This window comes from Otolemur garnettii, unplaced genomic scaffold (assembly GCF_000181295.1).
Source record: "Otolemur garnettii isolate 467f Iridium unplaced genomic scaffold, OtoGar3 scaffold00148, whole genome shotgun sequence".
Classification (NCBI taxonomy): domain Eukaryota; kingdom Metazoa; phylum Chordata; class Mammalia; order Primates; family Galagidae; genus Otolemur; species Otolemur garnettii.
The window spans coordinates 4340572-4365022 of record NW_003852543.1 but is presented as its reverse complement, the minus strand read 5'-3'; the positions used below and the strand labels follow the sequence as shown (position 1 = coordinate 4365022).

The window sequence follows — 24451 nt, the reverse complement described above, 5'->3', positions numbered from 1 at the left end:
AGCCCCAGCCAAATTGCAACAAAAATAGCCAGGCATTGTGGTGGGCACCTGTAGTCCCAGCTGCTCAGGAGGCTGAGGCAAGAGAATCACCTAAGCCCAGGAGCTGGAGGTTGCTGTGAGCTTTGACACCACAGCACTCTACTAAGGGCAACAAATTGAGACTCCTCTTAAAAAAAAAGAAAGAAAAAAAAAATGTCAACTGGCCAAGGTCAAAAAGCCAGTAGAGCTGAGAGCAGTGGTATGGATCCACACTAAACTAATATTCCAGACAGAGCTGCAGTGTTTCATGCACCCTGGTGATTAGCATTGCTGTTACCCTGTTTTTCCAGTAAGGAAGTGAAGTCTAAGAAAGGTTGTATTGGGCAGATAACAGTGGCCAAGCTTGGGTCTGTGATTCTGACTCCTATACCAGGCAGTCTCCTAAAAAAAAAAAAAAAAAATAGAGGGGCAGAGAGAAGAAAATGAATGTGAGGAGATAGTTGGTAAAACCAAGGCCCCAGAAGGGAGAATGGGATGAAACCCAGTTCAGTAGATTATAAAAGAAGGGATGTTTATGCCACAGGTGTGTGGATTCAGGTGAGTTGATAGAAATGAAAAGCAGCATGCAGGTTTTAGGTACATTTTTATTTGAACTAAAGTTACAGTTGACTGCTGAGACCAAAGGGGGAAATGATAGGGTAGAAACAGAAAATAGACAAGTTTGGAACAGTCAGGTTTTCAGCTGTCTGGGAGTAGCTTTTTGGGAATAGCAGAAAATGTAGACTGGGAGCTGATGAAATGTGAGACCACACAACACTGGGGACCCAGCTGAGGGTCACCGTGGCACTACCTCACATTTGTGTTCTTTTCTCCATCAAATTATGCAGCCCAAGGGTGAAGCCTGGGTAGGTAGAGTAAGATAGTACCGGAGCTCTGCAGGACAGGGACAGCAAAAGGACTCAGGGGTGGGAATGTCATAGGGGTGCTAGATGCATATGCTAGACCGTTTGGAATTAGCAGGGTAGAGGAGGACTTTTTGCCAGAAGGACTCTCACAGACAGACTGTCGATGTGTCACGGGCTAGGATAGCCAACAAGTCAAATTGCAGGAGTGGTGAAAATGAGGAATGATTGGGACCTGAGGTCTGAAAAGGAAGCATGACAGTAATAGGAGTAAAGCTCATTGGCTCCAGCAAGGCCACAGTGCAAGAGGTGAGGTCCACGTTCTCTCACACAACACTCGGGGTACCACATGTGTTAGGGAAGTCAGAATTTTAAAAAGGTATGCAGTGTGCCTACCGCACAATTCATAAAACAACTAACCTTCAGCATAGGTTGTGGCACCAAAAAACTTCAGCATATTAAGTTCTATTTGTAAATGAGTTGAAACTTCTCTGAAGTAGCATTTTGAATGGAAACTAGATGAAATGAAATTATTTAAAATGAGAGACAACCAGAGCAACTAGCTCAGACTAGCAACTACAAGTACATTTTTATAGTACTTAATAAAGACCAAAAGTGAAAGAGAAGGACATACTAAGTATATTTATAATTTGTACCTTGCTTACTTTTAAAACAGATTAGATGTAGTTTAAATTATTAAAGCATACATGAAACAGTGAATAAAAGTCAATGAATAGGCTTTCTCAGCAGAAACCTGTAGTAAAGTTAGTTGTTACCATTAAGTGTTTAATTGAGCTGCAAATTTCTTGGCACCTATGGCCAAAGGAAGATGTTATACAGTCCTCACATAGAAAAAGGAAGCATAGGAATTCATCTGGAAAAAAAAAAGACTTTGCTATCATCAAATTTCTGCTTGAATCTGAGGACACTGACCAATGTAATGAACACTGTCTCTGAAGAGAATATGGGGATGTTCTTCACATAGATGCATTATGTTGGCCCTATTTAGAACCTGACACCGTAACATTAAATCATAACTCATCCATATCATGCCTCTTAGATATACACTCAGCCTCATCCCCAAGCAGCATTTATAGTGACCTTGGGTAAATATAGTCGGTCTCTGATTTTTGGTTTTCGAGGGTTTTTTGGAGACAGATTCTTGCTGTGTTACCCAGGTTGGAGTGCAGTGGCCTCATCATAGCTCACTTGAATTCCTAGGCTCAAGTGATTCTCTTACCTCACCCCAGTCTGTTAAAGGTGCTAGACCCATAGACAGTGGCTGATCCCCTGTTGCAAACATTTTAGCAGCCAAAATGTTCTTATGCACACTAGGGTTAGCCCTGCAGGTAGGGACAAATGTTGTTGTCAGCAAAGAGTTTTGAGCTGGGCACATCAGCTCACATCTGTAATCTTAGCAATTTAGGAGGCCAAGCAAAAGGATTGCTTGAGGCCAAGAGTTTGAAACCAGCCAGGGCAACATAGTGAGAACCTGTCCCTACAAAAAAATGAAAATTGAGCTGCTGTGGTGGCATATGCCTATAGTGTATGATACTCAGGAGACCAAGTCAGGAGGATCACGTGAGCCTAGGAGTTTGAGGCTGCAGTGAGCTATAATTGTGCCATTTGCACTCTAGCCCAGGCCACAGAGTGAGACCCTGTCTCTAAAAAAAGAAAAAAAGTTTTGAATCCACTTAGGAAAAATACAGTTAATTAGGCTTTAAAACAAGGAAGTTTCATCCACGATAGGCATAAAGCTACCAACTAGACATCTGATTTTGAGGATGCTGCAACCTATTATCTCAAAAAGTATCTGCCAAAAGTATCCCTTCTCCAAGTTAGATGGCATTGTTTAGTACCAGCCATTTGAATCTCGATGAATGCTTACCAGATGTTAGTGTGAAGCGAGTTGTGTGGTACCTGCTTTCAAAGCACCTCTGCCCTCTCAGGTTTCCTGCCACAGCAGCTCAGTGAGCAAGAAAGTGCCACTTCGCTTGATCATCAGCCAAGTACTCCATAACCTCTTCACACCTGCCTGAGATAGAACATAGGTAGAGAAAGCAGCTTATGCCAGGAACCCAAGTGAGGCCTCTTGTTTCCCTCCACATCTGAAGCTTCCTGGTAGAACTTATATATTTGGAGATGCCAGATGGCAGGAAAGATGAATGGGGTTTCAGACAGCATCCCAGGTTTGCCTTGCCAGGTAGCCACGTGAATGAGAATGACCAACGTTGTGTGGGGGGCAGGGGATATAGGGACACGCTGGAGTCAAGACAGAAAGACTGGAGGAAGAGAGCCTGTCGGAAAAGAGCACTGGCCAACCACGTAACAGTCTCCTTAGTGCACTATTCTAGTCATGTCTGCAGCAGTCTCTGTGTACTTCTGTGTCTCCTCACACGTGTTATCAAAAGACAAATGACCACAGTGTAAACATATTAAATTATCACATTGTACCCCATAAATGCATAATATATCCAAGTATTAGCCATAAAAATGTTCTAGCACTGCACTCTGGGTGGCTGAGTTCAGAAGTTCAAGACCAGCCTGAGCAAGGTGAAACCCTGTCTCTCCTGAAAATAGAGAAATTAGCTGGGCATTGTGGCAGGTGCCTGTAGTCTCAGCTACTCAGGAGGCTGAAGCAGGGGGATTTTTTGAGCCCAAGAGTTTGAGGTTGCTGTGAGCTAGGCTGATGTATTGGCACTCTAGCCAAAAAAAAAAACACTGTTTTTGAAAGGTAAGCGAGGACAAAGATGTGGAGAAAAGGGATCCTTCTCGATTCTCACTTCTCACTTCCAATCCTCCACTCTCTCGTGTATCTTGGCAGCAGCCTAGTAGTCTGAACCTGTGGTTTGGGCTCAAGAAACAGTGATCTGTGATAGGACAAGGGTAGAGCTTACAAAAGAGCCAGGGGCAGACTGGAGAGAGAAGACCACGCTGTGAGGGAATTTGAAGTTTATCCTACAGAAAATGAGGGATAGGAGAATCACTTTTTAAATTTTAAAAGTGTTTCAATAGGAAATCAATGCTATTGACAATATAGAAGGCAAAGTGAGACAGGAAGAAATGCTTAGCAAGAAAGACTGGACCATTGCAGGAGGCCAGGCAACAGATGTTTAAGTCCTGAACTCAGGAAGCTCAGGTGAGAAAGAAATTATAGATTTTCATTTCTTTTTTTTTTTTTTTTGAGACAGTCCCTCACTATGTCGTCTTCAGTGCCGTGGCATCACAGTTCACAGCAACCTCAAACTCTTGGGCTTGAGTGATTCTCTTGCCTCAGCCTTCCAAGTAGCTGGGACTACAGGCACTTGCCACAATGCCCAGCTATTTTTTTGTTGCCGTTGTCATTGTTGTTTAGCCGGCCCAGGCCCAGTTTGATCCACCAGCCTTGGTGCATGTGGCCAGCGCCATAACCACTGTGCTCCGGGCACCAAGCTGAAATTACAGATTTTAGAGGTCTAATCTATTTATTTGGCTGATTAATGGTTAAATTGCATTGTTTAGATAATTTCTTTCTCAAATTCTGCTCTCAATGACAAGTATCTATCTTCCTGAGATGCTTAGGGAGTATATACATGCAGCAGTCAGGAGAAATAAGGAATGTGGCACTTCAGTATCCCAGTAGGGTGCGTGCCTTTAGTGCCCCCAACACCGGTCTCTGATAAGCCTGGATAGAATTTCCGCCTAAGCCAGGGATTGTTAAATTGACCATACATTATAGTCGCTTGGAGAGCTTGTTAAAACAGGTTGCCTATAAGTCTGGAATGAATGGGACACAGAATTTGCATTTCTAACAAGTTTCCTGATGATGCTGATTCTGTAGGTCAGGGAAAACACTGGGAACCACTGACTTTGCACAGGGTTTTAGAGCATCTCTGCTTTCCCTTAGCCCAGTCTTACCTTTGGAAACAAGCTTGCCCTGAAATTCAGCTTATTGACTCACTCCACAGCAGACAAGAGGGAGGCAGCCTCATGGAGACAATGCCGATGGTTAGGTGCGGGCCAGTCTAACCAGTCAGGTTATCAATCCCTTCTCTCTGGAAAGTCTGCTTCCTCCTTGCCCCCCAACATTTTAACTTGGAAATCTGAGCAGCAAAAGAAATCATACCTGGCACTCAAGTAGCTGGGTGATTGGGCTGATGTTGATTGTGTGGACCAAGTAATTCTCAGACATACAGTACAATCCCTGGGTCCCATCTGAAGCTGTTAAATCAGAATCTCTCAGGGGCAAGCCTAGATGGCAATATTCTTTTAATTCTCCCTCGTTATTCTAAATTATGTCTGGTCAAGAACCATTATTATAGATTGAGAACCTGGAAGATGTTGGGTGTTTATTTTTGGATATTTTAGGTTTGAATTGCTTATGTTCAATTAAAATGAGACCCCAGGGAGAATATAAAGGGAAAAAAGATGATGTTCCCAGGGCAGATCACTAGGGAACACCAGCAAGAATGTTGTCAGAAGTTGATCATGTCGGGGCCCAGTGGGGGTGGGAGGCACATTATGCAGTGTCCAGTAGAACAGAGAAGGTCATATAAGATGAGGAATAATGGAGGTCACTGGTTTTGACAGTTGCCTTTTCAAAATCACATTTGTTAAGATTCTAAGAACAGAAACACAAGTGTGGCATATTAAGTTAATAAGAGATGAGGATTTGGAGGTTAAAAGTGTAAACTATTCTTTTATGAAATAACCTTTCATTACCTAAGTTTTCAGCTGAACTATTGGTTAAGTATTTTTCTCCATTATTTGAATTTACTTTAAAAAGACTTTAACCATTTTCTATTTATTATAGAAGTTTTATGTTCTAAACATGAGTAATTTATATAGATTTACTGCCTCTTACCCAGTGAACCTAAGCATGATAAAAGCATATGATTGCAGGTGAGAAATCCATTGTGTGGGGTACTAATCATGATCATGTGGGAAAATTTGAAGTATGTGCCTTCTCAATTTTTGAGACTTAATACCCAAGAATTGCTATGAAGTATAAGGTAACATTTCTGGAAATCAGTCAGAGGTTTATTTATACTTTTTCTAGATCAAGCTCAGCAAACTTTTTCTGTAAAGGGCCAGCTAAAAAATGTTTGAGGCTTTGTTGATCCCCAAACTGTTGCTTATTCTTCTTTGTTATTCCTTTCAACCACTGAAAAATGTAAAAATCATTCTCAGCTCACATGCTTTGCAAAATGGCTTACAGGCCAGATTCGGGCTGTGGGCTATAGTTTGTTGACCCTGTGCCAAGTTTTGAGTCTCTAGTACCCATTAACAGTGGCATGCTTCAGAATAAAGCATAAAACATCAGGGTTTTAATTAAGTTATGTTAACACATTGCTGACCGGTCACAAGTTACCTGGTAACATAGATAGTTTCTGTACAAAATTGCCAATCAATAGTGTGGTAAGTCAGTTATCAAAAAGATGTATTAGAAGTGATGACGTGCAGAATGGGTTAAAGTATGACTTGTCCAGCTTTCACCCACCTCCCCAGGTAGTTTCACAGGTGCCTTCTGAGGTACTGAGATCTGGGTCTTTCAATAACCTCTGTCTAGTCCTGCTACAGTGTCAGCTCTTGTAGGGCAAGGATTGTGTTGTCACTTACTGCTCTGTTTCCAGCATGCAGAGCACTACCTGGGAAATATGTCATGGGTTAGGGTTCATTTGCTTCTGTAGCATCCAGGTTGTTTTTAAATAAATCCCATTCTATAGCTCCATTTTACTCTCTGTTCATGTAAATATAACATTACATAGTATGTGTGTGCCAGTCAACTATTCTCAGGACCTTATATAATTCCTCACTACACCCTGTCAGGGCTTTTCTTCCCATCATGCAGATGAGAGGCCAGTATCATGCAGCTATTTGGGCAAGAGCCAAGATTTGGACCCAGCCATCATGGCTGCACTCTGGGGCTCTCAGTGCCCTTCAAGTGATGCCCATGGGCAGCTCATCTTTTATCTCAGTATCAGCCTTCATCTCCCAACAGATTTTAAAGGATCTCTGGGTTTTACTTCTGTGACTCTTCAAAGCTCCATTACCTTTTGGGGAGTACAAAAGCATTCTCAGACACGCAGATTTGTCAGAACTGCTGAGTTTGTCCAAACTCATTGAACCATACACTTGAAACGAGTGCATTCCGTTATCCATTAACTATGCCTCAATAAAGGTTATTTTAAAAAATATTCTCATCACAAAGTCAAATATGATTTAGAGAGCTTTAATTACAGAATAAATAAGGAAACCTTTATTAGTCCGAAAAACATCCAGTCTCTTCCAGAAAAAATTTATGATGAGTTTTTGATTTTGATACTTAACAGTATTCAATGATAATGGCTTTATTTTCTAAGCTATTTAAAAATCAGGAGTTACTTTAATTTTTCATCCTCAGGGAAAGGAAAACCTCTTCAACGAAAGGTGAAACCACCTAAGAAGCAAGAGGAAAAGGAGAAGAAGGGAAAGGGAAAGCCACAGGAAGATGAGTTGAAAGACTCTTTGGCTGATGATGACAGCTCCTCCACCACCACAGAGACCTCCAACCCTGACACAGAACCACTCCTCAAGGAGGTAGGAGGTACTCTTATGAAATACAACCAAGTGGAAAGAGATGTCTCCTGTGGAGCACAAGAACTTCTATGTCATAGATTCTGATTTTAGTACAGAATTATGTTTTACATTTAACATACATACCTTCTAAGGATTTATTATTATGCCCTGGAATGCCCAAAGAGTCATTCCCCTGCAGAAACTGTCACAGCTCTGGGGATGAATGACCTCATTTCCTCCAGGGAAGAACATTTGGAAGCACATTAATAAAATAGTTCAAACTTGGAAACACTGCTTAAAAGTTAGGGAATTGTCTAGAATAGTAAGTATTCTACCTATGCAAATTTTGAGTATCCCAAGAGAGTAAAAAGAAACTGTACCATTTTAATTATGTTGGGTTTTTCCCATCATATCACTGCTGGTACCTGCTGGAAGCAGGACTTTGGTAGCAACTTCCTCCCCAAGCAGATAGAGTGACTGTCCTGGGCAAGTAATGTGACCCAGGGAAAGACTCTGGCTTCCATAGTCACCTGGAAACTCATCCCAGCCCAGGACACTTAAGCACTTTGAGAAAGCTGCCTCACCCACCTGAGTCCTCAACTCACAGGGTAGTTATTAAATGTGTCAGGAATAGTATTGCAAAATTCATGGTCCATTGTGGGCCTTAAAAGATAGAGGGTAGAGTTACTATTGAAAATGTACCCAAGAGTAAGTTAAAAATGGTATGCAGGAAAGGGAGGGTATAATTCTATGCTGGCATTTTCATTTTTAGGTAAATATATTTCACATTTAAAATGATCTTGATATAACTTTTGATGTTGTAGACCAGAATTAATTCCTTTTTCAGTTTTAGTCTAATGACCGGAAGAATCATGTCTTAAAAATAGGATTGTTGTCATATCTACATGCTTTAATTTTTTAAATAAAATTTATATATAACTAACTTTGCACATCACTTGCCTTCCCCTTCACAGTCCCTCTGAGTTGGTGTGGTGCTCTACCCGCCCTTAGTCCAACTCACAGCTAATACTGGAGTTCTATACTCTCTATCTGTTTGAACAAGTTACTCCAGAGAAGCAGAAAGCCCTTTCCTGGTCTTTGAGTAGGATCCCAGCAGTTTAAATTCTACAAATAAGCATTTGGAAGGCACTTTCAGGCTCGGCACCTGTAGCTCAAGTGGCTAAGGCACCAGCCACGTACACCTAAGATGACGGGTTCAAATCCAGCCCAGGCCCACCAAACAACAATGATGGCTGCAACCAAAAAATAGCCAGGCATTGTGGCAGGCGCCTGTGGTCCCAGCTACTTGGAAGGCTGAGGCAGGAGACTCGCTTGAGCCCAGGAGTTGGAGGTTGCTGTGAGTGTGATGCCATGGCACTCTACCCAGGGTGACAGCTTGAGACTCTGTCTCAAAAAAAAAGGAAGACACTTTCAGCACAGGTTTTATGTTATTCACTTCCCCTCACTTCTTTCCTGCCTGCCTAGCTGCCTCCTGCTCCCTCCTGCATGTCGTCCTCCCTTCTTCTGCACCAGTGCTCTGCGTGTCCCCACTGGCCTCATTCTGTATCCCTCCTGTTTCTCCCACCTCCTCCCTTACAAACGCAGCTCAGGACTCACATCCTCCATGAGGCCTGCATGCCTGTTTACCTCTTCCCCTCTGAGCAGTTGTTAGTCCTCCTATTCTGCACTCTTGCTTAGAGGTCATGTGCTTTCACTTCATGGCGACTGATCTCAGTTTGTACGTATTTGTGTGATCTGTTGTATTTTCTTCCAACCTAATTACAAATTTGACAGGTCATTTTCTCTTATGTCTTTTCTAGCTCTTTTCTACCCATTCAGTCAATACATAAGTATTGAGCACCCAAGTGCTAGGCCTTGTGCTAGGTGTTTGGGCAGCAACAGTGGACAAAAAAGCCATGTCCTTGTCCTCAAACAGCTCAAAGGAAATACTTCATGAACAAATCAAAATAGTTTCAAAAGATACGTGAACCGGGAGATGTTTTATTTAGCTCTAGCTTTGGTTATTTACTCTTGACAGTAAAATAGGTTGACCTGGTGTGACCTATTCAAATCCAGGCCACATTAATAACCATAAAGTGTAAAGCTGGTGGGTAGACACTAATTTCATCACATGCTTGTAGCTCCTCCCTACACCCACAGCTGTCCCCTACAGACTGTGACCTTCCCTGTCTGTCCCCCATTGGCCCCAGTGCATCTGGAACAGACTGTCTATGGTGCAGAACCAGGTTGCTCTTAGTACGCAGCATACCATGTGCAGCTCCCAGGTGAGTTCAGCAATACTTGAGTGGACATGTACCCTGTACAGGAGACAGGTTGTCTGCTGATCTCATGCTTGGATGCTGCGACAGTGTCAAATTATTGTAAAAATGCATAGGGCAGGTTCTGGTCAGGGACCAGAAATAGCAGTTGGTGAGCCACTGGAATAGCATGGATTTAGGACACCACTTGGTTGTGGCCTTCTTCATCCACAGTTGAGCCAGGCAAAACAGCTCTTCTGTGCTCCAGTCACAGCCAGCAACGTTTCTAAGCAAAGGTCCATACTCATCTTTAAATGTCATATGTGTCTCTCTTCTGTGAGATTTCACAGTCCTTGAGAAAAGATACTAGGCCGCCTTAGTCACCTCATTGCCTGGTGCCAAGTAGACGACTAATAAATATCTGCTGAGTAAGTGAATGAATAACTAAGGCCCTCCTGTTAGTGGTGAATAGTTGTTACATTAAACCAGCCATAACACTACTGCCAGCCACAGTGGAGGGATGGATGTGATCACACCCAGTGCTGCTTGCTCCTCCTTCTTGCCCTAGAATTTTTTGCTCAGGATTTTGCTCTGGATTTTTTGCACTGGCTGGATTTGTTTAACTTTACATTGTAGTTTTTGTTCAACTTTTCTTATTAAAAACTTTTACTCCTTAATACTCATAAATAAGAGATACCAATTTGCTACTGCCACCACCCAGCCCAGTGAGGTACGAGTTTACATTAAATTGATATTCTTCAGAACTCCAACTCACCAGGATATAACTTCAATAAATTAAAGGAGGCTAAAAAGTGGACAGAACCTCAATAAAGATAGATTTAAAGAAAGAAGTTTGTTATTTTTACTTATATGATGTGTATAGCTATTAAATATTTGGATTTGTGTCTGTATCTTTAAATGGGACTAATTGCAGTTATTTTTATTATTCCTTCTCAGCAATTAAGTATACTTGTTTTGTAGGATGCAGAAAAGCAAAAGGGAAAACAAGCCATGCCTGAAAAACATGAAAATGAAATGTCTCAAATGAAGCAAAAAAGCAAAAAACTCCTAAATGTTAAGAAAGAAATCCCTACAGATGTGAAACCCAGGTAAGAAAAATAAATGAATATAGAGAAACAGGTACATCGAAGAAGTTGTTGGTTGCTTGATTTGGGGGGATGGGAGTGTTTATAGTGAAAGTTAGGTCCCAGCCACATTTCTCTTGAGTTTTTTCTAATGCCTAATGGTCACTGTCACTGAGTTAGAGACAGCCACATGCTTCTGATATTAGATGTGGAGAGGCAAAATTAGCAATCTGCTGTGAAAATTTAGAAGGAAATTTTAGGTTCCTGATTGGCTGTCAGGCTGAGAGCCGTTTTCACTTCTATAAGAAGGTGTGCTTAGAATCTGTTGAGTCAGTAACTGAGAGCTGCAATTGCAATCTGGAATTTTGTTCCATAAAACTTGGAAGAGTTTATTGTATCTAAAAAATATTCAGGGCAGATGTCACCAATCAGACAATTCTACTGTTAAATAACTCCAGTTCGGTCCTGGTGGGGTGGAATTCAGGTGGCCCCACAGGGAGAGCTTGCTGCAGAATGCTCCCTCAAGTAAATGAATGAGTTGAACTGTGGGTTACTATCTGAATCTACTTCACATTTTCGCTAAGCCTTGGATCAACATCTGCTGATAAATTAATTTTAGTATTGGCATCATCAGTGCCTTTCCCAGTTGGTCATATAAAATGGCCACCGTTTTATGGAAACCTTCTTATGGACAGTGGGAAGTGGTCTAGGAAATGGAAGAAATTAGATATAAATTGAAAAGGAAGACAAAGCATGTTTGTCGTCATTGCTTTTGGCCTTAGATTTGTGGAAGGCCTATTCTTACTCTATATCTGGGAGCAGTAGTTGAACTTTGCAAAAACATTGTTAACCTAGGCTCTATCCCTGAGGCAGGGCCAGTTCTGTTCTGTGGAACCAAAAGCTAATAAGAAATTAGAGATTACCACAGTAAGATTTAAGCTGTCCCTGCACTTAGGAAATAACACAGTGTATGGCAGTGATTAGTAACAGGGTATTTATACCTAAAATGGACTCTTTTTTTTTTTTTTTTTTTTTTTTTTTGAGACAGAGTCTCACCTTATTGCCCTCAGTAGAGTACTGTGGTATCACAGTTCACAGCAACCTCCAACTCCTGGGCTTAGGTGATTCTCTTGCCTCAGCCTCCTAAGCAGCTGGGACTATAGGCACTCTCCACAATGCCCAGCTATATTTTGTTGCATTTTGGCTGGGACCGGGTTTGAACCTGCCATCTTTGGTATATGGGACCGGAGCCCTACCCACTGAACCACAGGCACCACCCCTAAAATGTACTCTTTTGTGGAAATTGTAGTTCAGGTGACTCGGTCTGACAGTTTGTTGAAAATAATCTGGTCCAGTTAGAAGGAATGTCAAGTGGAGTAATGTCAAGTGGTCATCTGATGTTGAGAGAGAGAAAACCATCTCTTCTGAAGAGGGCGGCACACTTGCATCTCTTCTGAGAGTGGACCTGGGCTCTCTAATCGGCACCTACTGTTCTGGCCCCAGGACAGGGATAATTCCAGGCTAGTGGTTGGTATTATGCTTCCAGGTCTTTGCAGGCTTAGGTGATTGAGCAGACAATTTAAAATAAATGAGTCCAAATAATGAAAAAAATCTTGGTTTTTATATATGCAGAAATCTCATGAGAATAGACAGTCATGTAGTAGTTTAGTGATTTTCAACCAGTGTACCATGAAAATTTTTAAACATCATTAATTAAATTATTTTCAAAAGTCTAAAGCACAATAAGTACACTCTTTTTTTTTTAACTCTTTGTTTGATCAACATAATTTAAGTGTTCTGTGGAAGTTTAACTACAGGTTTAAGTGTTCCGTAAGATTAAAAAAGTTTGAAAAACACTGCGGTAGTTATTATGACCATAAATTTAAAAACTTGTAAGAGTTATCTCTGACATACCATTCCATAGGTGATTGTCACCAAATCAGCCCTGATGCCTGAGCTTAGTACCTTAGACATAGTATTTTTTAAACAGATAAGACATTTAAATCTTGACCTCCATCCATCTTCTATGGACATGTTACATTCTGATGATTTTTATGACATAAGTTGACCATTAGTAGATCTGAGTTTGGAAAGTTTGTAAAAGACTTAATTTTAGAGCCATTTACCTTTGCAAGTATTTTGAGTTTTCTGCTAAATCAAAAAGCCAGAGTGGTCATTTCTCTACTACTCACTCAAGAAGCAGTTACAGCAGTAACCTGAATTCTTTTGTTATGTAGTTAAAAGATAACCCATTACCAGAACACAATTCAAGCAGTGCTCTGAATTATCTCTTATAATTGGAGAAATCCATATACAACCTCAGTCTTCTGATCTCCTTTATCTAATCTCTTCAAACTCATAATGGGGTTTTCCTGAACTCTGGGATGAAAATATTGAGAATCAGAATTCATTAGTCAATCAATTAAATGTAGAGCTAATCAAAAATAGACTTTTTTTGATAACCAGAGAAGTTGCCTCTTTCAAATACAGCCATCATGTCTCCACTGAATTATGGCAGTAAATACCATACCCTGTGACTCAGGGAAGATCTCGGCCAGTCCTAGTTTTAGTGATGCCTGACGTTCTTGTCAGATTTCTACGTGTTAATGTATGATTCCACTCAGTAGGCCAAGGCTAGGCAATCACTGGAGCCCAGGAGTTTGAGGCTGCAGTGAGCTGTGATCATGCCACTGTACTCCAGCCTGGGCAATAAGTAGGATTCCCATCTCTAAAAATTAAAAAATTTTAATTAAAAACATATATATATGATTCCACATATCTGAAAGAAACATGCACATTCTTTTAGAGATATTAAGGCATGTACACACATCATCACTTTCTTTTGAGAAGCTTTATTAGAGGGATGGCTTCGACACATCTTCATCTGTGCAGCCCCATCTTGCCACAGTCCAAAGAGTTAACTTCACAAATATTATTTCCTAGGTAGAAGTGGGAACATGACAAAAATCTTCTCTAACCATTTTTTTCAGCTTTGGCAACCTAGAAATGGGCTTGTAGACTTCCAAAAGACTGTATTCTATGTCAGAGATGCCAAGGAATAGGGAATTAGATCTCGGGCACTAAAAGGGTTTCTGTAGAACCAGGAAGGGGCCAGGGTACCCTTGATTTAGGATACCAACTATCTGCTGATCCTTTTGTTTTCCTGTTTATTTATTAATACTTTATATCTTTACATAACTTAAATGTAATATTCTAGAATAAACATAAGTTTAATAGAGTAATCACACTTCCGATAATCTGCTTGAGTAGTACACTCAGCTCAGGGCCAACAGCCATAGACACCACATTGCACATATCAGACCCTAACTCTACCCTCCCATCATCTCTCCCTCCCCTCTTCCCCAATCAAGGGCATGTACTGTGTGTTACATGATAAAATAAAGCTGGGCATCTAAACTACCTTTCTGTTTTTCCCTTTTAGAAAGAATCACTTCAGTTAAGTTGGTTCTTATCCATTAGAAGCCTCAAAAAAGGTTTCTTGATAGAGATCATCTGACTTAATTTGGGAAAGTATGAATCAGCAAAAATAAAATAGTCGTCTAGCACCTTTTTTCTTAAAAACCAATTAATTTTGCAGTGACACAGACTTAAGCTTTGTATAAATAGGTAACCTCCACACTTAGAAACAACTTAAAAATAACTCACACCCACACCACCTCCGCCACCACCCCCAGAGAGCTGGGTGTTTGTGTCATGGGAACCTTTGGGGTTGTTTTAAGAAGATGGCTTTTTTTTAATAACCATATTACAGGGAGAAGAGGGACAAAAGATTTTATAAAACTGTAGCATTCGTAGTCTAGGCCCTAAACAGTAGTTTTTTTTTTTTTTTTTCAATTCAGTTTGTTATCCTACCCAAAATTCTACCTATTTGGGCTAACAGAGACCATTTGGGTTATGGGTTAGCCCTTTTACTAATTCCAAATATAATGGAAAATTTGTGGAATATAGGGAAACAAAAAAAAGAAGATGCCCTTTGACCCCAGCCACCTTATAAAGTGTTTGTAAATAGCCTTCTTAAATGTAGGAGATCACCCATTATGTATTGCTCTATAGCCTGTATACTTCCTTTTGGAGCAGGGGCAGGGTTGTTGTGGTGCTGTCAGATCTGCAAAGTATGAACCGTTTTAGCCTCAGAAATCTGCTGTGGACTAGTGTGATGGATTGTCTGTGACCCAGAACCTAGCAGAAATGGGCTGTCCTCTAGCAATGAGGACACGAGGCAGTGACGATGGACGATGTGGTGCATAAAGAACTTGAAAGACGGGCCAGAGAGGTCTGACAACACACATCTAGGGTTAGGGCAGGAGGGGCACTGAGACATGGAAAATGCCAGAGGAACATCCATTTTAGGCCATCTCTGCAGGTAAACTTTGTAGATCTTGTAATGAAAACCAAACTGTCAATTCAGCCTTAAACTTACAGCTATCCAGCCATCCCAAGGAGCTCAGTGGAGGTCACTGAAGATTTTTGGAAGAATTCTCCAAAGCGGCCACTGGGTTCTCAGCTGTGTTTGAGCTGTCACTAGAAAACGTCCTTCTTAGACCATGTTAGCTAAGCTCTCATCCCAAGGCCTCCCCAAGTCCAAATCATTCTGTCTGTGGGCATTACAGAAGCAGCTTTACAAAGAATGCCCTCTTAGCCCATCTAGTTACACCACTCACAATACTGCCTTCTATGGGCTGACCCTCCAGTTCATTTCTCATAGAGATTGCTTCTTTCCAGCTGCTTGTCTCTTTGCAGATTTTATTGTCTTCCTTATCAGGTTATGCAAACTTAAAATAGCCCCGCGTGTTTCCTCTTTTGCTTTGGCTGACCAGAAGTTCAGAGTCAATTAACTTCTTTATACCTGTTTATTATCTTAAGCTTGCCTTAAAATCTTTCAGAAAGCATTTAAACTCTAAGTCAGGGGTCCTCAAACTTTTTAAACAGGGGGCCAGTTCACTGTCCCTCAGACCATTGGAGGGCCGGACTTCAAGCCCCAGGATGAGTTGGCTGCTAAGCAGGACAGGCAGCAGCGGGAAAACATCCAGCGAGCCGGATACGGCCGGCCGCATGTGGCCCGCGGGCGGTAGTTTGAGGACGCCTGCTCTAAGTAAATCAGTAAAAGCATATTTAAATTGTTTACCTAGGATTAGAAGGAAAATTCCTCCTATGCCACTCACCTGGACCATAGGTAAATATGGAGCCCTGCTATTCTGCAGTGGGCTTTTCTGTAGGTAACCCAAGAACTTAGCCCTGGCTCACTTCAAAATTTCTGCAAGAAAGATGTGTTCAAAGTTTTGAATAGCAGAACCTCTGATGTTGTAAGTCTGAGACCTTTCATAATGTACATGTGCAGGAATACCACTGATAGCCTACATGAGGGGAGACTTACCCAGAAGCAGCATGCACTTACCAGCCCCAAATGGCAAGTCTGTGCCAAAAGCCTTATGTACTTCATCTGAGGTTGGTGCTCTAACCCATTACATGTTCTAAATAATGAACCTCAATTCCTTGCCAGCACTCAGAATAGCAAATGTTAAACCTGCGAGTACTGAGGATGTACTGAGCTGTCTCAGAGTGTTGGGAATGCAGCCAGTCCTAAATTAGGGTTGTGGGTGGGGAATACTCCAGAAGCCATCTTAGTAAAGCATGCAGTTGAATTGTGGAATTGTTACAGTATTAATGACTTATACTCTGCTCCAAAACAAAGGGGTAAATCTGTATTTTCCATCCATGATTGTCTTTCAGTTCTTTAGAACTACCGTATACTCCCCCATTGGACGGTAAACAGCGTAGAAATCTCCCAACCAAGATTCCTCTTCCAACTTCATTGACAAGTGGATCCAAATCACGAAATTCCCAGAAAACAAAAGGTATTGTCATTTTAGTCATACAGATCTTTTCATAATCCACTGTAGTATCTGAGTTATCTGAGTAATTCTGAGTTATCAGTAAGCAACCAGTAGTTATTAGTCACACAAATTAAGGCTGTATTCTTGTCCTTACTAGAAGGTTCACTGAAATAGAACTGAAGGAAAGAAATTACCTTCCTTTAACAACATTGTTTTCTAATTTTTGTACAGGCACAAATAAATTAGTGGATAACAGGCCATCTGCCCTAGCAAAATTCCTCCCAAATAGTCAAGAACTAGGCAACACCAGTAGCTCAGAAGGTGAAAAAGACTCTCCTCCACCAGAATGGGATTCTGTGCCAGTTCACAAACCCGGCAGCTGTAAGTATGGTGACCTAGAAACTAAAGGTTCCCCTTACCCCCAGCTGACCCTCACCCTAGGCATGGAACTCTCAGGGCATACTGCTGTAGAAGGAGACCATAGTAGGTGGTCTGCTTGGGCCAACTGGTAGCACCCAGCAAGAGTCCATTGTCAAATAGTCTGGCCGGTTGCTGAAGTGCGGTAGGTTGAATTTGTCCCTGGGAGGAGTATTTACAATACAGAAATCATGAAATGGTTCGTTCACATCAGGGTTTTTTTCCAGGAGTCTGGTGTACCAGCACAGCACTGCCCAGCATACAGAGGGGAATGATCTGTTTGGAGTTGTTAGCCATCCAGAGGATTGCTTGCTTTGTTTAAGCATTGACTCAGCAATCCTTTATCTAACTCAGTTCTCATACGTTTATAGTGTAATCGTTTTTTTTAAAAATTCTATTTACTCTCATTTCTTTCACATAAACAACCTATCGAAGATTTTGTTATTTTTCTCACTACCTTCTTGACCTTATTTCTCCAGTTAAGCCTCCAATAAATCAAGACAGCACAGCCAGGTAAAATAAGATAAAAGTCCTCTCCTTGTCGACACTAGTGACCTGAAGATCACTAAGAAGACAAGAGACCAGGGAAAGGATGGGCATAACAGCAGAGATTTGGGATCAAGAGAGGTCCTGGCCTTAGGGCTGATTTGTCTGCTCTCACCACCGTTAGAGTGAACTTAGATTTGGCTTGTTTATACTAAAGGGGAAATGAGAGAAACCAAATACAATCAGGCTTAAGCAACAATCCAATCACTCAAGAAAGGGAGTTGAAGAGTATGTGGGTGATTGACACACTCAGTGCACTGAATGAGCCAGAGAACCTGGAAACCGGGTGTAGTGTTCGTTCCATATTCCCTCTTACCCTCTCACCTGTGTCAATATATCGTGGAAAAAGATGCTGTCTGTGTTAAAGCCTTTAGCCCCCTATTTGCCGTGAGACTTTCTGGCACCTTTCAGTACTGTTTTTTGCCTGTAGTAAGATATATTCCCAAATCCTTGGTTGTCTGGAAATCTTGAAAGAGTCTGTGAGTGGTCTGTGTGTCCAGGTAGAATGCTGTTGACCCTCCGCACCAGGACATCGGTCCTTGGCTTGATGCTTTGTGATTGGGGAAGTTCTCGTTAAACAGCTGCCACCTGCTCTATGAAACAGCACCAGAAGCCAGTTTCATAGAGTTCTTGTGAGGCACAGTGAAGCAGCACAAGCTCAACTGGTGAGGAAATGACACAAGCGTGGGGAATTACAGGGCAGGAGAGGGAGTGTGTCAGCCAGACACAGCCACAAGACACAGCTGTATGCCCCAGGAGGGGAAGACTGGGAAACAGCAGGCAAGTTGGCTGGAGGAGAAACTGGAGAGCCCAGTGGTACAGGCCTTGGTTTCCTGCCCAGCTCTTCCACAAAGGCCACTGGTGCCTCTGAGCCCGGCGCTCCAGGGCAGAGCTCTGTAACAGACAACTGGATGCTTCTGCCAATGGAAAAAGTCTCTAATTCCACATCTGCATGACCCTTTTTGTGTTTTCCTAGCCAAGGAACACCGGATGTTGGTCCCAAGATGTATAACCTCTATGCTCTCACCAGCAGCCTTCCTAGATAGAAAGGGCTCCACCTTCTATTTAGCTGGAGCAAACCAGGAAGAATCAGGCTCACAAGATCCCCCATCACTTACACCTTTTTGCCTGGTTCCACCTTTTTCATTTCCTCTCCCCTCCCTTTGATATTTTATCTTGCTTAGACCTGAAGCCCCCCAAGTGCTCTGTTAGTAGGTAGTGCTGAGCGTATGCAGTTCCCTAGGGTTATATCATTATTGGGCCACTCAAGACTGTCCAAGCCAGGATGGGGTGGTAATCACTAGGGGGGAGGGAGGGGGACACCAGGGGGTTGCATCTGTTCATAGAGATCTCTCTAGCCCAAGTGGCAGCTTTAGCATAGTGCCCAAGTGAGATGCTGAGAAAATTATCCTAGAAGAATTTCATAATTTAAAAAATTACCAAGATTTATTTAAAAAGGCAAATCAAAAGCAGCAAAGGAAAAATTTAATCATACAGCAGAACTTTTGTAAGTTGACCACCAAAGAGACTGTAACAAACTGGTCATCATACGGAGGTGGTCAACATAAGGAAGTAGGCCTTAGGGCACTGTACTGATGGTGCATGTCCAGTCTGAAAATTAGGTCAACTTGAAGGGGTCAACTATGGAGATTCTCCATATTTGAACATAAAAGTGCTCTAGTCACACCCGTTATGTGCTATTCTTTGCCTCTCTCTCCCCACAGATTCTCTTCCTACTTCAGGCGTTATTCCATGGGGTCTTTCTCCACCATCTCTTTAACGTTCCCTATCTCACTCCATCAGGGAAATATATTGAGTGCTTCTGCTGCACTGGGCCCTCTGGAGCACATCCCGCTGCCAGAGAGCTGTGCTGGGATGTTGAGCCCCTTTCCCCAGTGCAGCAGCCAGGCATGCACAGGCGGGGCATGGCCTATTGTGAGGGGGCAGTTAATTAGGGCACACATCGCTATGGGGGCAGAAGGCCATAGCTGATGTTGTACAAGGGGTAGCTAGGGAAGGTTCCAGACCACTGGTTAAGTAATGACCCTACAGTGTAGATGTGGTGTTATGGCAGCTTCAGAGGAACATGAGAGGGGTGTGGAGATCTGAGAGGGATTCACACAGGAGACAGATCTGTGTCAGTTCAGTAGAACAGAGCTGGCCTACCCAGAAGATGGGGAATGGAAAACAGGCTTCCAAGAGAATCCCGCTTTGCTTGGCAGTAAGACAGCCAAGGAATAGGCAGCCTTACCCAGGCCCTGAGCCTGGGGTATGAGAAGCAGCAGCTGGTGCTGTAGGGAATGACAGGGAAATGGAGTCGGCCGCAGAGCAAGGCTGCAGTTCTGCAAGTGAGGGGACCAGGGAAGCAGAGCAGAGCAGAACTCACTGGAGACAGGTCTGTGGACTGGAGAGGTTGGCCAGGGGGAATGGTTGGAAGTGTGCAGCGCAGGGCAGAGTGGCACTGGGCTGAGGCATTGTGTCCACAGGGGCCCGGCCCTCTCCTGAGCACTCTTCAGATCATGGAGTTGGGAGCAACACCAGGGAGCACACAATAGATATGCAAAGGGATACATCTTTCTGATAAAAGTTACATCTCCATTTAGTGAGTACAAAATAGGTATTGTTTATAACACTAGTAATTTTTTTTACTTTTCAAAACCACTATGTAGATACCGCATTAAAGAGCACAGGAATATGCTAGCAACTCCTATCTTTGCAAAATAGGGATCAGAGCTACACATACCAGCCATGCAGAGAGACAAGGACAAGTCCTGTCGTTACAGGACTTGGGAATTCAGCCTGAGTTCCTGCACCTGTTGAAGCTGTAATCCTGGGTGCAGGCACAGAGACTTTCAAGTCCTTGGGCAGTGGCTTCATCCCTGGGCAGCTGCCCATCTCCAGGGGGTCCTGGAACTCTCTTCCCACCCTGAGGAGGAGAAATGAAGTTGACCAGACCCACCCACACAGTGGCACAGAAAGCCCCTAGCACACAGAGAAGGGACCGCCCCTCTTTTTCTTTAAAACCTTTAGACAGAATGCATGTAAGCGCTTTAGTTTGTTTTCTTTGCAGAAGCACTTGAGTTCTGCATAGCCTTAAAACTTCAGAAGTAACTGATCTTGAAAAGTGCTAATCGAAATATCGCATTAATGAGACCTTTTGTTTTTAATTTCCAGCTACCGATAGTCTCTATAAACTTTCTCTGCAAACCCTCAATGCAGACATTTTCTTAAAACAACGCCAGACCTCTCCAACACCTGCCTCTCCGTCTCCCCCTGTGGCCCCCTGCCCGTTTGCATCCCGGGGCAGCTACAGCAGCATCGTCAACAGCTCCAGCAGGTAGGCTCGCTGCTCCCACCTGCTCCTAGGCAGAGCTTCTCTGTAACCTGATGTCACTCCCTGTAAGCAGGAACACTCAATGGCCACAGACTACTGTCCCGTGTGACATGTGACAGCTGCCGTTTTGTGGTTGTTCAGCCCCCTTTCCTGCTGCTGTATTCGTCCCTGACCCCAACAGTGATCCCCATTCCTTGTCCTTGTCACCTGTGGGCTAGGAAATGCATCATTTAACTTATTAGAATTATGTTTTGGTTACTAAGCCCTAAACCAGTGGTTCTCAACCTGTGGGTCCCAACCCCTTTGTAACAATGAAAATACATTCCTGCATGTCAGATATTTACGTTACAATTCATAACAGTAGCAAAATTACAGTTATGAAGTAGCAACAAAAATAATTTTATGGTTGGGGGTCACCACAACATGAGGAACTGTATTAAAGGGTCGAAGGGGCCTCTTGACCATGGACTGTGCTCTTCTCCGGGGGCATAGAGCCACCTTTGGTCTTCCTGCCACGGAAGGATCGTTATGATCACAGGAGGTATTTTCACTGTGCACCAGCACTGTCTCAGTGGCATGGGCTTTAGCCCACCGCATCCCACCTGCAGGCACAAGGTTAGGTCCTCCCACCATCCTGAAGAGGCAGAAGCTGCTGACAATGCAGGGGGCCAGCCTGCTCAGGCTCACCATAGTGAACACATTGTCCCGTCCTGACAGGAAGGAGACTTCCCGAGAGTCGGACCCCATCCTGTATGTTGGCTTCTGCCAGCAGGCGCATGTTCCCACTGGGTCCCCCCTACCAAGTGACTTCCTTGCTAGCCTCTCTCTAAAATGTAGTCTCACCCTTTCCCACTTTCTAAATCATGCTCCCTGCCTGGGTCTCTTCCATACTGACCTTTTATATTCATCTGATTAAGCAGTCCGTGGCCCTGGGTTATTTTTTACAAAGCTGCTATTCTCTGTGAGCTGCCTGAGCTGTTTACAGAGCCCTATCCCAAAACTCAGGCCTGGCCACAGTGAAGTAGGCACAGGTCTCTGTCCTGCTGGCCCCACACCACCCTGAAACGGGTGCCCCCGCCCTCTACAGTGGGCCTGCTCACAGGGAATCTGTTCTCTCCTGTTCCTTCTTCAAGTGACCCTAAAACAAAGCAGCCAAATGGAAGCAAACACAAGCTGACAAAAGCAGCCTCTCTCCCTGGCAAGAACGGCAACCCCACTTTTGCAGCCGTCACAGCTGGTTATGACAAGAGCCCAGGTGAGTGCCTTAGCTTCGAGGTGTGTCACGTCTGGGTAGCAAGCATAGGGGAATGACCCTTGTCCTGATAGGACTGTGATTGATTCAGAGTCCATTGTTACAGGTGGGAATGGATTTGCTAAAGTTTCTTCAAACAAAACAGATTTTTCCAGCAGTCTTGGCATCTCACATGCTCCTGTTGACAGCGATGGCTCAGACAGGTACAGTAGACCATTCCTAAAATAGAAAGATAGGTTTCTCAAGTCAGGTTAGCATCTTCTATCCAATTGGTTTCAGGCATTTTTCCATAATTCCCAAGTGGACATTGATCATCAGAAGTGGTCAGATGCTGGGTAGAGGCAGAAAGCTGGTTGCTGTGCTTCCCCTGGTAGCTTCCCAGGCAGAGGGAAGGAGTCGCCCCACACACACATATTAATCTGTTCTCATTTGTCTGTTATCACAAGATGTGGTAAGAAAGAATGTGATCTGATCATTAGAAATAGAAGAGCAAAAATATATTTGGAAGGTGGAATTTACTTCCAATGGCTGTGCCGTTTTCTCAACTCAGAGTGACAGCTTGCTGTTCGTGCAGTGGGCAGGGTGGGATCCAGCTGCTGCCCCACTGGTTTTCCAGATAACAACAACAGAGCCTGTCAGTAAAGCAGAGCACCAATGTGTGTACCCCCCACTTATAGGAAATGAGTCCTAGATTTGAAATTGTGTCTTAATTCTGCCATTGCCAAAGAGTAAGCATGAGGAAAAAATACCTGTTTTCTCTACACAACTCTTGCTTTAAACCAGTGATAGGGGAAACAGGCCTTTTTCAGTTCTCCCTTTTGTCTTTGTTTTTAATATTGGAGTACCCCAGTTGACGCAGGTCTTCTGTTTGTGACACTGTACACACGGATTCATTTTCTCTAACCATCGTGCACTTCTGTGTTGCATTTTCCTCTTACAACGTTTAGCTCGGGTTTGTGGAGCCCCGTCAGCAACCCAAGCAGCCCTGACTTCACACCCCTCAATTCGTTCTCAGCCTTTGGAAATTCTTTTAATCTAACTGGTGGTGAGTGTTTAACACTAGAACTGTAACTCATAAGCCTGTGGGCAGAGAAGGAAGGAAGAGGAGGTGTAGTTTTGTCTGTTGGAGAAACATGACTTGGTGCCCCGCATGGAAGGAGGCCTCCCCAGGAAGGGCCTCTGCCACCTCCTGCACCCCACACACCATCCCAAAGGGCAGTGGAACAGGCTCTGGAACTAAACCAGAGTACCGATTGGTTTAGTTCCACAGCACATTTTCAGGCGTTGGGAAAGCATTCAGATCAGAGTACAACCCTTGGGAGTGCAGGGCTCCTCCTCTTTTCTTACTACACAGAACTAGAAGCAGTCATATGAGTTTTGCATTAGCCATAATGTGGGGGGGGATGCATTTTGGAGTCATCATTGATAAGTATGAATGAAGTACTCAGGGCATGTGTCATGTGCTTGGGTTCTGGGACACCTCTGCCCCCACTCCCCTGTGTGGTGGGACTGATGAAGCAAGTGAGCAGTGGTAGAATGTGTCCACTGAGTGCAGTCCCATCTTGGCCACATGATCTTGGCAAAATAAAACATGGGCTTGATGACTATTTCTGTATTTTCAGAAGTTTTCAGCAAACTCGGGTTATCTCGATCGTGCAATCAGGCCTCCCAGAGAAGCTGGAATGAGTTTAATAGCGGCCCTTCATACCTTTGGGACTCTCCAGCGACAGATCCCAGCCCTTCATGGCCAGCCAGTTCCAGCTCCCCAACCCACACAGCCGCAGTGAGTACTTGGGGCAAGGCCTGGCCCATTCACTCATCATGACTACCATCACTGTCACTTGGGTGGCACTGATGTGGTTATTAACAACAAAATGCAGTGTGAAAGGAATGGGTTAGTACTTCATTATCTCCACTGATCTTTCTTCATACTCTGCCAGAATGACGCATCAGTGTCCTTCAGAGCCATGACAGCCAGGAAATTTTAGGCAGAACAACTGAGCGATTGTGGGGTTGATCCCTGGATTCCCTCCTAGTAGATCATGATCATTTTCTGCCTCTCCCAACCTATAAATAGGCCACAAGTATGGCCATGAGCCATAGATTCAAATGGTAGCTGAGCGTAGCCTTCACTGACTGCTCCCAGAAGCAAGCAGGGAAGTTGCATTTATTTTTTTTCTGAGAAGTATCTGTCTCATAGCTTGAGATTTTTTACTGTGCATTTATTTGCTTTTTGCTGATTATTAAGATTATGCTCCCAAAGAGTATTCCTTTTTTTTTTTTTTT

At 43.2% G+C, this 24451-nt stretch overlaps 1 protein-coding gene across 2 annotated transcripts in view; it reads left to right on the top strand.

The window, feature by feature from the left end:
* Positions 1-24451, top strand: part of TMEM131 (transmembrane protein 131) — a 226413-nt gene that overhangs the window by 200162 nt on the left and 1800 nt on the right. The window contains exons 32-40 of one of the 2 annotated variants that reach the window (XM_003799287.3): positions 7264-7439; positions 10658-10785; positions 16513-16637; positions 16848-16997; positions 20754-20916; positions 22047-22168; positions 22272-22368; positions 23113-23210; positions 23788-23948. In XM_003799287.3, coding sequence (XP_003799335.1) covers positions 7264-7439; positions 10658-10785; positions 16513-16637; positions 16848-16997; positions 20754-20916; positions 22047-22168; positions 22272-22368; positions 23113-23210; positions 23788-23948 — 1220 coding nt within the window. The remainder of the gene's footprint in view (positions 1-7263; positions 7440-10657; positions 10786-16512; positions 16638-16847; positions 16998-20753; positions 20917-22046; positions 22169-22271; positions 22369-23112; positions 23211-23787; positions 23949-24451) is intronic. The other variant, XM_023518803.1, reaches the window with a different exon arrangement.